At 42.4% G+C, this 14,253-nt stretch overlaps 1 protein-coding gene across 5 annotated transcripts in view; it reads right to left on the bottom strand.

The window, feature by feature from the left end:
* Positions 1-14,037, bottom strand: part of FBXO16 (F-box protein 16) — a 55,834-nt gene extending 41,797 nt beyond the window's left edge. For all 5 annotated transcript variants that reach the window (XM_036854226.1, XM_036854228.1, XM_036854225.1 and 2 more), the window contains exons 1-3: positions 13,979-14,037; positions 8,608-8,743; positions 671-706 (exon numbers count right to left, since the gene is read on the bottom strand). In XM_036854226.1, coding sequence (XP_036710121.1) covers positions 671-706; positions 8,608-8,706 — 135 coding nt within the window. In that variant the 5' untranslated portion in view covers positions 8,707-8,743; positions 13,979-14,037. The remainder of the gene's footprint in view (positions 1-670; positions 707-8,607; positions 8,744-13,978) is intronic.
* Positions 14,038-14,253: the final 216 nt, after the last annotated feature.

Here is a 14,253-nt window from a genome sequence, read left to right as displayed (position 1 = left end):
CAAACTTCTGAGGGAATGAGCAATTGCTCATTACCTTATGTCCAAACTGAATTCTTTGGGCTCCATGATAACATAACACAATATAGAAGTAAGTATACTTTGTTTTTTTTGTGGGGGGCAGTGTCACCCAACATGCAAGATCTTAGTTCCCCAACCAGGGGTTGAACCCACATCCCCTGGAGTGGAAGTGTGGAGTCTTAACCACTGGAAGTCCCACCTTTTAATTATTTTAAATTATTTTTTTATTGAAGTATAGTTGATTTACAATGTTGTACCAATCTCTGCTGTGCAGTAAAGTGACTCAGTTATACATATATATATATATATATATATATATATATATACCTGTATTCTTTTTTTTTATATTCTTTTCCATTATGGTTTATCCCAGGAGATTGGATATAGTTCCTTGTGCTATGCAGTAGGACCTTGTGGTTTATCCATTCTAAATGTAATAGTTTGCATCTACCAACCCCAAACTCTCAGTCGATCCCTCTCCCTCCCCCCTCCCCCTTGGCAACCACAAGTCTGTTCTCTATGTCTCTGAGTCTGTTTCTGTTTTGTAGGTAGATTCATTTGTGCCATACTTTAGATTCCACATATAAGTGATATCATATGGTATTTGTCTTTCCCTTTCTGACTGAGAAGTAAGTATACTTTAAATAGTTACCCATTTTCCAAGCAGAGCTCTTCTTTCTTCAAATACCTACAATAAATAAAAAGAAGAATGGAATGATTTCATATTTCATGGTTCAAAATACCCGTTACAAAAAAGACATCATTAAAGTATCAATAAATATTGACAGGCTTTTCATTATATCTACTGAGTATAAAACAGATTTTGTACCTGAAAAGGTATTTTACTTATTTTTTTTAATATTTATTTTATTTATTTATTTGGCTGTACCAGGTCTTAGTTATGGCATACGGGATCTTCGTTGCCGCACGCAGGACCTTTTCTTTTTTTTTTTAGTTGCGGCATGCAGGATCTTTTTTTAGTTGCCACATGCGGGATCTAGTTCCCTGACCAGGGATTGAACCCGGGCCCCTTGCATTGGGAGTGAGGACTCTTAGCCACTGGACCACTGGGGAAATACCTTTACTTATTTTTAACTTGGGCAAAGTTTCTTTTTTCTCAGTTTCTCCATGTGAAATAATTCATCTTAAAGAAGAAATAATTTTTTAAAGGCAAGAAATAAGAAAAGCTGGGAATTCCCTGGCAGTGCAGTGGTTGGAACTTCACGCTTCCACTGCAGGGGGCACGGGTTCAATCCCTGGTTGGGGACTAAGATCCCACAAGGCACTCGGCATGGCCAAAAAAAAAAAAAGAAATAAGAATGGAATTGTGAAGTGAAATCATTTTTGGAATTTGAAAGGAGATGAAAAAACTGACAAAGGAAAAACAGGAAAATGGAGAACCTCCCCCAAATATTTCAGCATCAATAGTATAAGAACCTGTGAAATTTATGAGTGAGCGACTCTGTTTTTATATTTCCATGAGTTCACATATCAGGGGGGTGTACGTGACTTATATGTTTGTAGGATTAGAAACTTGCATATGTGCGCCTCTGGGCTTACAGCTCAGTGTTTATCCGTATAGGTTTGTCGTTATACACTATTTAGGATAGAAACCATGTCTTAGTCACCTTCTCCAGTGCAGAGTGCTGTACAGGGCATATTACAGGGACTCATGTTTGCCGGACTAAATGAAAGTGATCGTGACAAATGAATATCCTTATGGATGTATTGGTACAATGTGAGTGTATTTCTAAACTGGTGAAGAGGTGTTTTTCTGAGCATCAGTCATTTGTATATTTGAATGAGTGAGGAAGGGACAACTAATGTGAGAATGTTTGGCGGAGGAGGGAGTTCTGGGGAGAGAAGAAGAGACAGCAGTGAACAGACGTGAATGTCTCTCTCACTCCTACACTACACCCTCTGTCAGCTTTCAAAATTGGGCCTGATGTTTTTCCCTTCCTCTTGGCACTATCTAAATTCTCTTGCACTGTTAAGATCGTTCCTATTTGGAAAGTAGCTCAGGCCTATTTCTTCCCTTTTGTGGAGGAGGACGAGGAGCTAATTTCATTCTTCCAGCAGATATGTTTTCCTTCCTTTTTCAGACTCTCGAACTCTACTTTCAAAGGGCATACGAAACGGAGATTGAAATAACTGGTGCAACAACAACCTCCAGGTCTGTAAAATGTCATCTTTGCTACTAACCACAGAACCTCATACATCACAGGCAGACACTTTTTATACTTTAGAGAAGAAGAAAAAGAATACCATTCTCCCTTTCCCCCTAATTAACTGCCACCTGGGCTACTAGGACCCTCAAATAACGGCAACAGATAAACTCAGAATTTCTAAGTGAAAATAGAAGAGCGGACTTCCCTGGAGGTCCGGTGGCTAAAACTCTGCACTTCCACTGCAAGGGGGCACGGGTTCGATCCCTGGTTGGAGAACTAAGGTCCCACATGCCCCAGGCGTGGCCAAAACAACAAAACAACACAAAACAACAACAAAAATAGAAAAGAACCTATAGAATACAGAAGATTGAAAAATCAGGATTCAAATATTTCCTGAACCCTTCTCTTGTGTCTAACCAAATCCTATCAATCATCTAATTCCCAGCCCAAGTCCCTGGCACCAGCACGTTTCCGGCACCCACTGACCTCGCTTCTCCCAGCTCCTCCCCCACTTGCAGCCCGTGCTCCACCTGGACTTTCTAGGGTTTGCTACTGCCTGCCAGGTGATTCTGTTCATTCCATCTTCCCATGTAGATTACAACCACTTTCCCTTATACGCTCCACAGGCTCCACGGCAGGCTCTCAACAAACACCTGCTGATGGAACAACAACAAAAGTTTCGGAGGTCGTAGAATTTTAGAGCTAAAAGGCATCCTAAGATCTTTTTGTTCAATTCCCTGATTTTAGAGGGGATAAGCAGAGGCCCGAAGAGTTAATCATTGGTTCCAGACTGTCTGTTCAGCTCAACTCTATACTTGGTTCCTCACTAGATCCCTGGTCTTCCCTATCCCGACCTCCAGCCCTACATTCTCCTTTTTTTTTTTTTAGCTTATATTTAGTTGGGCAGATTGATACATGTTTTATTTATTTATTTATTTTTAAAACTTATTCGGCTGTGCCGTGTCTTAGTTGTGGCATGTGGGATCTTTGTTGCGGCATGTGGGATCTTTAGTTGTGGCACGTGGGATCTTTTAGTTGCAGCATGCGGAATCTAGTTCCCTGACCAGGGATCGAACCTGGGCCCCCTGCATTGGGAGTGTGGAGTGTTAATCACTGGACCACCAGGGAAGTCCCAGCCCTATATTCTCAGTGAACCGCTGCTCACACTTCAGCCTGACAGTGGGAAGGAAAAAAGATCAGGTCCCAAGACCACAACCTCCTTTCAAAAGGAGGTTGGGATGACCATCGTGGTGTCCAATGGTAACAGGGGGCATTGGAAAGAAAGGGCCACTGACTTGAAGGGGAGAGGAGAGTCAGCAAGAAGGTGGCAGGAAAGGAACAGGGTGGGAGGTGGAGTCTATAGAGAGCCAACAACCAAGTCTAAGCAGGGTCCAAGCAAATCCAGTTCTTTACCAAAAGTCATTTAGACCCAAGTGGAAACTGATGGGAGTAAAGGGGCAGAGGAGAAACACTAGACAAACTCAGATCTGGTTCTGACTCTGCCCTTGACAAGAAATGTAATTGGGGACAAATTATTTAATTGTCAGGTCCTCAGTCAGACTCAGAATCATATATTCTCTGGTTTGGAGCAAGTCTTCATTCCAAGGATTTGCAATCAGGTTTTTCATCTTTAAGAGCTGGGAAGCAGGTGGAGGGATAAATTAGGAGTTTGGGATTAACATATACACACTACTATATATAAAATAGATACCCAAAAAGGACCTACTGTATACCCCTGGGAACTATACTCAATATTTTGTAATAACCTGTAAGGGAAAAGAATCTGAAAAAGAATATATATATATATATTTGTATAACTGAATCAGCTGGCTGTACACCTGAAACTAATACAGCATTGTAAATCAACCATACTTCCATTAAAAAAAAAAGAGCTGGGAAACGTATCGCTTCAAGTGGAAACGTTAAAGTGGGTCTTCTTTCCTTGCAGAGTGCTGTAGTCTGTTTACACATCACAGTTTACTCAGAGCCTGCTGTTAAGTCAAAATCCCACGGTTGTTATTTTAGTCTGTTGACACTGCAGTTGCATATTTTACCATGTGACATCATTAAAGTTAGGAATAAGACATTTCGGGGCTCCTAAATTATGACAGATGTATGGTAGTTAGGTGCTTTTTCTCAGAACACCCTTTTAACATGTACTGTACTACATGTGTGAACCATACTCAAAAAGAAATGTTGATCATTTTCAATTAAAACACTGGATGGCAAAGAAATACATACTTTGAAAACATTCCTTCTCTCAAAGTTCACAATGCCTGAATTATTTTATAATCTGTTATATTTGCCTAAACTGATGATGCTATTTTTTTTAGGCGTCTACATTGAATTCAATCTCCATGCTTAAAGCCTGCTGTGAAGTTAAAACCCTGTGACTTTCAGTCTGAGACAGTTACGTATTTCACATTTTACTACAGAGTAGAAAAAAGGCAAAATTAAAAACCAAAAACAGAACCTCAAAATTACGCTGATCATTGGTGACAAACGCCCTGTTTTAGAAATACACAGTAGCCCTTGAAGTTATTGTATGGACATCTTCTGCCGAGCTGTATCCTTGGCCATCTATTTTTAAACCTTTTCACACAGTCAGAATGTTAGATCTGGAAGGGACCTTTGAGGTCATCTGACCCAACCCACTCATTTTCCAAAGGAAGGTAGTAAAGACCAGAGATGAAAGTGACTCACTGAAGTCAAGCAGGAGATTATTAGTACAGCTGATCTGGAACCTGTGTTTTCAATTCTCAGAGTTTTTGTTCTTTGTTTGCTTTTATTTATATTTGTTTTTTAAATTGTTTTAAAATTTGAAATATTATTGCACTGTATAAAGTAAAAACCAAAAACTCTTCTAACAGGCCTCCCTCCCACCTTCCCATGCCATCCAACTCTTTGGGGGAAACCACTATTAATAGTTTGGTATATACATATCCAAATTCCATGGGTGTGTCTATGTACATTAATACACAGACATATGGGTATATACACATGCCAAGATTTTTTTTTTTTTAATTTTTTTTGGCCACACCGCGGCATGTGGGATCTTAGTTCCCCAACCAGGGATCGAACCCGTGCCCCCTGCAGTGGAAGTCCCCCAAGATTTTTAAAAATAATTTTACTCCAAACTAGAACCTAACCAAACCAAAATAAAACAATTTTGGAATAAAATGGGAGTTCTGAACAACAAAATAAATATCATCTTTAGAAATTATCATGAAATTTGACAAAAGCGATTCAGGAACCAAGATAAGGCTGTGTCGTGCTTGCTATGATGCGCGGCCCAGATCCCCCTCCAGGATTGAAGGATTTATTCCCCCTAACTGTTGGGAATGCTGCTGGCTGACAGCCATGAGCTGGAGAGATCTGCCCTGACCAAGATCGCATCCACCGAATGCTCAGTGTGGAAGTATAAAGGCCAGGCCCCCTGATGCAATGCAAGACTCTGAAGGATCTTCGGGTGTCCTACAGGGTCCATGGAGGCCTTGTTGCAACTGCCTGACAGCCCAGCTTCTTCTTCTGCCCTAAACCTACATCCTGTTCTTCCCTCCCCACACCTCCCCAGGTATCGATCCTGAGAGCCTTCCCCCATCAACGCCCTACATGCCAATCTCAGAGTCTGCTTCTCCAGTAACCCAACCTGCAACAGGCAATCAGACAATCAGACAATCAAGATACTTTTTCTCCATGGCTGCTAAATCGATGAGGACTTCTCATTTTTCAAAGAAAATTTCTGAAAATCAAGACATCCAACGAATACGTATTTCAATTTGTCACTTTTTCACACGTGCGTAAAACCTTTACAATTCTATGAGAAAACATACTTCAAAACTAAACACTGAAGTTTCTGGGGGCAGAAAGCAGAGAAGCTGCTATATAAACTGTTGGAGAACTAAGAGCATTGCAAACAGGTGCTCAATAAATAATTGTTGAGCTGAATTTAAAAAGACTGTCAATAGACTTGCTTGTTGCTCATGGCTGGATGAAGCCTGGATTTCTCTCTTTCTCTGCTTCTCCTTTTGTTTCTCCTGGTGCCTCCTTTTTTTTTTTCCTATTTCTCGATCTCCTTTCCTCACTTCCTTTATCTTTTTCCTTTCCAGTACCTCTCCCTTTTACTTCTGAGTATTTTGATCGCTATGTTGGTTCCTCTGTCTCTCTCCCAAATTTGCTCATGTTCTGCATCAAATGAGTAGAAACAGGAAAGTCCTGAGCAGAAGGGGTCAGGATGGATGCTCCAGCTTTGCCAGAGCGATTAGCATATCTGTTAGTTCAGAGAGGCAAAGGGTCAAATCCAGGCTAAGGAAGGAGAGACGTGGGGACAAGAAGGTCAGAGTCAATGAAGGAGGTCTCAGGGAGTACAGTTGACCTCTGACTCTATTCCTTGTGCTTCAGGAAACACATCAGCCTCTGGAGATGCAGAGAGAAAAGACAGAATCGCAACCCTTAACGCATTAGAGTCGGGACTTCCCTGGTGGTCCAGTGGTTAAGACTCCACGCTCCCAATGCAAGGGGCACGGGTTTGATCCCTGGTTGGGGAACTAAGATCTCGCAGGCCGCATGGCACGGCCTAAAAAAAAAAAAAAGAAAAATCATATAAAAACACATTAGAGTCAAGTGGGGAAGTCGGTAAACAGTGATGAGAGGAAAGAAAAGCAAGGGGGATTAGGCTTCCCCGAGAAATGTCATTTCAGATAACTCTTACAGGAGGCCGTGAGGAGCGCCCTACAAAGGCGTGGAGGGGATGAGAGAGCATGACTCGTGGAGGGGATGAGAGAGCTTGGCCCAGATGTAGGATGAGAGGAGGCAGAGGCAGGGCTTGAACTGCGATGCTGGTTGAGTCAACTCATGAAGGGTCCTCAGTGCAATGTGTGGGGCGGGGGTTGGAATGTACCATTTGGAGCAGCGTGTTATCAGTCTTACTTAATAGGATTAGTTTGGTATTTTAGAAAGATCATTCTGGGACCAGAAGAGAGGATGGATTGCTAGGGATAGAGGCAGTGAAACCAGTTGGGGGGGGTTACTACAATGTGCCAGGCAAAGGGTGATGAGGGCGTGAACTGAGAATGTGGAGCTGGAGGTACACAGGTGAAAGGAGAAAAGGGGTCCGGATGAAGAGACCTAGGAGGAAGACTCAGAGAACTTCAAAACGAATTGGATGTGGGGGTGAGGGGGAGCACTGGGAGACACTCCTTCCTGAGCTTCTCATCTCCTAAATAGCTTGAAATGCCAGGAGCGCAAGGTCCTGACTGCCCTTTTCTTGGGCCATTACTCCAGGTTGTGCTGGCAGCAAGGAACCTTGAGGGGTGAGGTACTAACTCCCTTTAGAACCAAGAGCAGCCTTGCTAATGCTCAGTATGAAAGCAGTGGATTCCCTGGGCTCCTTGTTCCTCAGCTGTGGTGCAAACCCACTGTGTGTGTAGTATTCATCTGGGTCTCTGCGTCACCCCTGTGGCAGAAGGTGGGCCAGGAGAACCTGTGCAAACATGATGCTCACGCCCCTTGCTGCATTGTAAGAAAGTTCTTTGTCTCTGACCCAAGCATCTCTTGTCTTCTACTGTGAAACAGTAGTGACTTTGCCATAAGTAACAGGCTAAGTTATTAGCCTGTAAGTTGGGGAAAACCAAACCCTGGACCCAAGAGGGAGAAGGAAGATTTTCAGCTTGAGTGATTTGGTGTAAAGTGATGCCCTTCCTTAGGGGGAGGAACCGGTGTGTAGGAGCAAGATAATGAGGTCAGTTTTATTGATGTTGATTGTAATTTACTGTGAACTAGATATGGTCCTTGTATATAAGTATTGATATAGGAGCTCACAGACCTGTTGGAAATTCTGCCCCTAATTGAAGCAGGAGTAGAAATCCCCAGAGGTTGGCAATCTCACATGCCCGCATGATACCCAGCACTCCACCCTTGCAATGCTTTTTCTGGTGTATTCTGCTGGCACCTCCCCAGAATGCAGGTGGCAAATAAACTTCTTAGGAGAATCTGAGTAATGTGAGTAATCAGCTGACATTGACTCGTTTTATTTACTTGGGTAAATGTACAGTATTATCCAGTAACCTCAACTCTAGCAAGAAAACCTATTTTGGGGGGAACTCCTCACACATCACCCCCTCCTCTTTCATTTCCAGTGGTTCCTGCAAAGAAAAGGCATTTGGGGTGAGAGAGAGGAGGAGTGACAGTGGAGGAAAGAGCAAATCTAAGACCTTTCTTTCTAGGCAGGAACTCTGTCTACTGCCAACCCTGGCCATGTAGCAAGCGTTCAGTTAAAGTTTCTGAAAAAGTCCTTCATTTTGTTTTTTCATCCATTACACAGTCCTAAACAATTAATGTTTATATTTTGATAACCAAGATTTTAATACTTTTTTTTCTTTAAGGCGTGGACCCAACTGATAAAATAGCTCTTATCACTCACCCGGTTATTCAAAAGCTGATGGTTTAGGGGTGTCCAGGTACTCATCTTTGTCTGCATTTTGGGACCACCTATGTTTTTTGGAGGTGCAAATGCCATCATGAAATAACTGGATATTCTTCCATAAGAAAAACTACACCTGCAGAAGAAATGAATCATATAATCTTCAGAATACTAAAAATACTAATACCATATAATCTTTTAGTACGTTGGGACCAGGGAATGGGAGGGATAACATTTACTGGGAACATTTTATGTCAGGAACTTTTATGTTTGCTCAATTAAAACTCATAACAGGGCTTCCCTGGTGGCGCAGTGGTTAAGAATCCGCCTGCCCACAGTGGTTGAGAATCTGCCTGCTAATGCAGGGGACACGGGTTCGAGCCCTGGTCTGGTAAGATCCCACATGCCGCGAAGCAACTAGGCCCGTGAGCCACAACTACTGAGCCTGCGCGTCTGGAGCCTGTGCTCCACAAGAAAGGCCGCGATAATGAGAGGCCCGCGCACCGCGATGAAGAGTGGCCCCCCGCTTGCCGCAACTAGAGAAAGCCCTCGTACAGAAACGAAAACCCAACAGAGCCAAAAATAAATAAATAAACAAAATTTTTTTTAAAAAGTAACAAATGTTCAAGTACAATTGGTGTCTTTAAAAAAAAAAAAAAAGAATCCGTCTGCCAATGCAGGGGACACGGGTTCGAGCGCTGGGCCGGGAAGATCCCACATCCACGGAGCAACAAAACCCATGTGCCACAACTACTAAGCCTGTGCTCCAGAGACCGTGAGCCACAACTACTGAAGCCTGCATGCCACCACTACTGAAGCCCGTGTGCCTAGAGCCCGTGCTCCACAACAAGAGAAGCCACCGCAATGAGAAGCCCGCGCACCGCAACGAAGAGTAGCCCCCGATCACCGCACCTAGAGAAAATCCGCGCAGAGCAAGGAAGACCCAACGCAGCCAAAAATAAATAAATAAATAAATAAATAAACCTCATAACAATCTGATGAGGTGGTGGGTTTCAGCTCATTTTACAGATGAAGAAAATGAGGCTCACTGAAATAACACTCTCTGCCCAAATTTATACAGACAGTAAGCGGTGAACTGGAAATCAGACCCAGGTCTATTTAACTCTGCTTGATTTTCATTGAACCATGGGGGGAAATCCAGAATCACTCCTAGCTAAGAACATACCATATTGGCCAGAAAGAAGAAGTACTTATAAAATCACAGTGCAATATAAAACCACTCCATCTTTGTCCCTTGTGACCTTCTTCCTCCCCTCTTATCTTTCTGACATCTAGGTAACAAGGGTTCTAGCTTGATACCATATTTAAGAGGTAGAATGGTACAACAGACAAAGCCAAGACTTTGGATACAGACAGATTTGGGTTTAATGGGGGAAATGTGCTGTTTTTAGATGCCCAGTACTAAATATATCTTCCTTCATTTGATTAAAGCACTCTAGTTTCCATTAGGAATTACTTTTCCCTCATTATTTAGAGTCTGCTGTGTCGGTTAATCAAGGTGGCCTCCCACTCCCCAGTCATGAGACCAAGCTAGGCCAGTTTACTTTTTTTTTGGGGGGGGGGGGTGCTGTACCACTCAGCTTGTGGGATCTTAGTTCCCTGATCAGGGATTGAACCCAGGCCCACAGCAGTGAAAGAGCCAAGTCCTAACCACTGGACCTGCCAGGGAATTCCCCTAGGCCAGTTTACTGATGCTGGCTTATCCTTACTTTACAGCTGAGGTGGTCATTCAAAGTACCATAGGTGCTCTGAGCAGGCTAATAAGCTGTTATTGCTGCCTCAACCTTCAGAAGCCCCTTGTCCTTTCTTATTCATTTTGTAAGCCAGCTGATACAATAAATCAATCTCCTCTCTCGCTTCCATTAGCTAGAATCTATTTCTGTTGTTTGCAACCAAAACTTTTTACCTTATACAGTTTGGATCCTGGTTCTAAAACTTACTAGCTGTGTAACTTTTTGCAAGTTATTTAATCCATCTCAGTTTCCTTATTTGTAAAATAAGGATGTGCATATCTACCCTCAACTGCTGTTGCAAAGGTTAGAGAAAAAAGGCTCAAGCAGAATGCCTGACAGATGAGTGGTCTTGATAAGTAGAATCCCTGCAGCCTTTCTTAGAACTTCCTGTCATTTACAGAGTGCCTCAAAGCCTGTCCTTTAGAAGCCCACAACAAAATATTTTAAGGTGAAAAATATTTAAAGCAGACTGATGGTATTTTCAGTATGTATCCTCAATGTTTCTGCTTATTTGTGCTTTTCTTCCTCTCTGTAGGTAGGTTTCATATCCAAGGAAGTGGTGCTGAGTGAGGGGGCTAGGACTTACTTGCCTGCCTGACCTCTGGCCTCCGAAAATTACAGCAACAAATACTGGACAGTTCTTTTAAAAAAAATCACTAGTTTTTAGCTGATAGAGGAGTCCCCAAATGCTAGATCTGAAATTTTGAGGCTCTCACTTGACATGTAATATTCTCTCTCAGGTTTAAGTTAGAGCTGAAGATAAAGCCAATGTTTTAAAATCTCAGGGTTTTAAACAGTAGACAGTATCTTCCTACAGTTTTTTGCTGTCACCACTCCACTGGCATAAGGGGGAATAAGGGGGCTCAGATCAGTTCTCATATTCTTAGCTCTTAACAGCTAAGTTGCAAAAGGTGTAAGAAATGATTTCATTACAGTATTATTAATTGGCAGCTACAAAAGTACGTGAGCAGGCAAATTATAGGTACAAAGCATGGTCACTGAATCTAGATCTGCCCAGTTAAAAATCACATATTTCTTTTTTGTTATTGTTATTTATTCATGTTTGACCTTTCTTCTCTTTAAAGCAATTGGTTTTTTCTTTGTTTTATTTTAAATTTTTATTTATTTATTTATTTATTTTGGCTGCTCTGTGCAGCTTGTGGTATCTTAGTTCCCCGACCAGGGATTAAACCCGGGCCCTCGCAGTGGTTAAGAATCCACCTACCAATGCAGGGGACACAGGTTCGATCCCTGGTCCGGGAAGATCCCACATGCCGTGGAGCAACTAAGTCCGTGCGCCACAACTACTGAGCCCACGTGCTGCAACCACTGAAGCCTGCGTGCCTAGAGCCAGTGCTCCACAACAAGAGAAGCCACCGCAATAAGAAGCCTGTGCACCACAACGAAGAGTAGCCCCCGCTCGCCGCAGCTAGAGAAAGCCCACACTCAGCAACGAAGACCCAATGCCACCAAAAATAAATAAAATTAAAACAAAAAATTCTATAAACCCGGGCCCTTGGCAGTGAAAGTGCGGAGCCCTAACCACCGGACTACCAGGGAATTCCCTAAACCGATTGTTTTTAATCTTTTCTTTTCAGGGCCATAAAACTCTTTGAGAATATGATGAAAACTCCTGCTGTAAGCTGAGAAACTCTCTCTCTCTTTCCAGTTTGTGTAGGAAACAATCTGACTGATTCTAGGCACAATTTCTGATTAGGACAAAGTAGCTTTTTTAGGGCCTCCCCAAGGCCTTACGCTGGTTGGTTTCTTTTTCCTGGGTCCTCAGAGCTAGAAATTATTTGAATTAGGCTTTCTTCAAATCAACTTGAGGAAAGTTTGGTTTTCAGGAGTTGGGCCAGGCCGGGAGAAAGAGCCCTCTTGGTAATAGTCTTGCTGAAGCAGGCAGATGGAGGTGCCCTGCTCTGTCTTTTGTCATTATCCTTTTACAGTTTTTCCTCCTCCATCCATTCTAGATGATGGGCACCGTGCATATTTGCATGCCCACACCGGTTCACAGTATAGACCACTCAGACACTTTTATACAACATACATAAAAGTAACAAGACAAAGCAAGTTGTCTTCCCTCCTTCAACATACAAAGCTTGCTGTTGCTTTTTTATGACCTGTTTTCCCCTTAATGGCTGTCCTTGAACATTCATCTTTAATTTTTCTTTGGATAAAAAGGAAGAAAAAGGGCTTATGGCCCTTGCCCCCAGTGTGTGGTTCTAGTTCCATGTTTAAAGGCAAAGATAGGTCCTCTGGTAAAGTTCCAGTGGCCACGTACCTCCAATTCCATCTTCTAAGCCATTCTTCACACTGTCACCATTATTCAACTTCACTAAGGACCTTATTAGGCCTGTATTAGAGGTACAAAGACGAGAGTCTTGGCTATAATGGAGCTAACAGTCTACTGCTAGAGAGGTTTTTTGTTTGTTTGTTTGTTGTTTTTTTGACAAATAAAAAGGTATATATTTAAGGTGTACAACGTGATGTTTTAATACATGTATACATTGTAAAATGCTTACCACAATCAAACTATTTAACATATCCATCACCTCCCATAGTTACCGTTTGTGTGTGTGTGTGTGTGATGAGAATACTTGAGATCTACTCGTTTAGCAAATTTCAAGTATACATTGTTATTAACTATAGTCACAATGCTGTAGATAGGGTCTCTAGAACTCACTCATTTTATAACCAGAGGTTTGCACCCTTTGATCAATATCTCCCCATTTCCCCACCCCCCAACCTTTGCTAATCACCACTCTCCTTGGGAGGTATTTTTTTAAAAATACCTGTCATTTTTCAGCTCAAAAACCTTCAGAGGCTTGATAATGGCTACAGAATATCCAGGCTCCTCAGCATGCAAATCTAGGTCCACTATGAATTTACCTCCACCTACCTTTTCATCCTCATCCTCCTTTCTCTCCCTTCATGCACTATCTGCCCAGACACGCTGAACTTCAGATCAGAGAACATGGTACAAAACTGATGTTTCTTTGCTTAGGTGGTTTCCTGACACTGCTCACCTGAATCCTAATCTCAGTAGTACGTAATGGGTGCTCAATAAATATTTGTTAGGTCAACTGAATGAATGAATACAACAGTGGAGGGGAGGCGGTTTAAGGCTTAAAACTAGTGGAAAGGAAGGATAAAACTCAACATTAGGAACTGAGCACTGGAATTAAACTCAGGACGATCGGATTTTTATTTGGAGTTTACAGAGGGGAAGAGGATTGAGTTTCTATACTAGCATACATCTCACCCATTGTACATTGCAGTATCGTCAGAGGAGATCAGATATTATCAGGAAATTATCAGGAAAGAGGGTATGGTTAGACTTAAATATGAATTCATCTGATATTCAACTAGGTAGAAACAAAGAAAAACTGTAATACCGTGCAAAGAGCTAGTGCTTGATAGGCATAGAAACAATTATTTGTTGGTTGTTAATTTCAGAAATATGAAGCATCTGTCACTTGAACTGCAGCTGAAACGAAGCAAAATGTAATTCCCGGGGGGCACTGCCAAGGCTTGTGAGAGACCCAGGAGGATCTGAGAGCGGAGCTCTCAAACGAAAGCCTCCATCTTTTTCATGCACTGCCCACTGCTCTCACCTCTTTGGGTTCGTCTTTCTCTTCAAGCCTCCAGCACTGGTGTTGCCGTAGTTGCTGTTTCTTTGACTCTGTCTAGCCCCCACCCCTTTCAGTAGTCCAATCACCGTCTATAAATCTTTTCGCTGGCACCCGGGGTCTCTTAGGCAACAATGTGTGATCTCTTGATTGGCCAGGAGATCCTGGAGGGCTGGCTCCAAAATTGGGCACACGGATAAAAAGAAAAAGTGTGAGCGCCAAGAGGGTGGAAGGGACTGCAATCTCCCGATATAATGCTA

Source organism: Balaenoptera musculus, chromosome 6, assembly GCF_009873245.2.
Source record: "Balaenoptera musculus isolate JJ_BM4_2016_0621 chromosome 6, mBalMus1.pri.v3, whole genome shotgun sequence".
Classification (NCBI taxonomy): Eukaryota; Metazoa; Chordata; class Mammalia; order Artiodactyla; family Balaenopteridae; genus Balaenoptera; species Balaenoptera musculus.
Note: the sequence above shows the minus strand (reverse complement) of the source record. Positions and strands in the feature narration are given on the sequence as shown.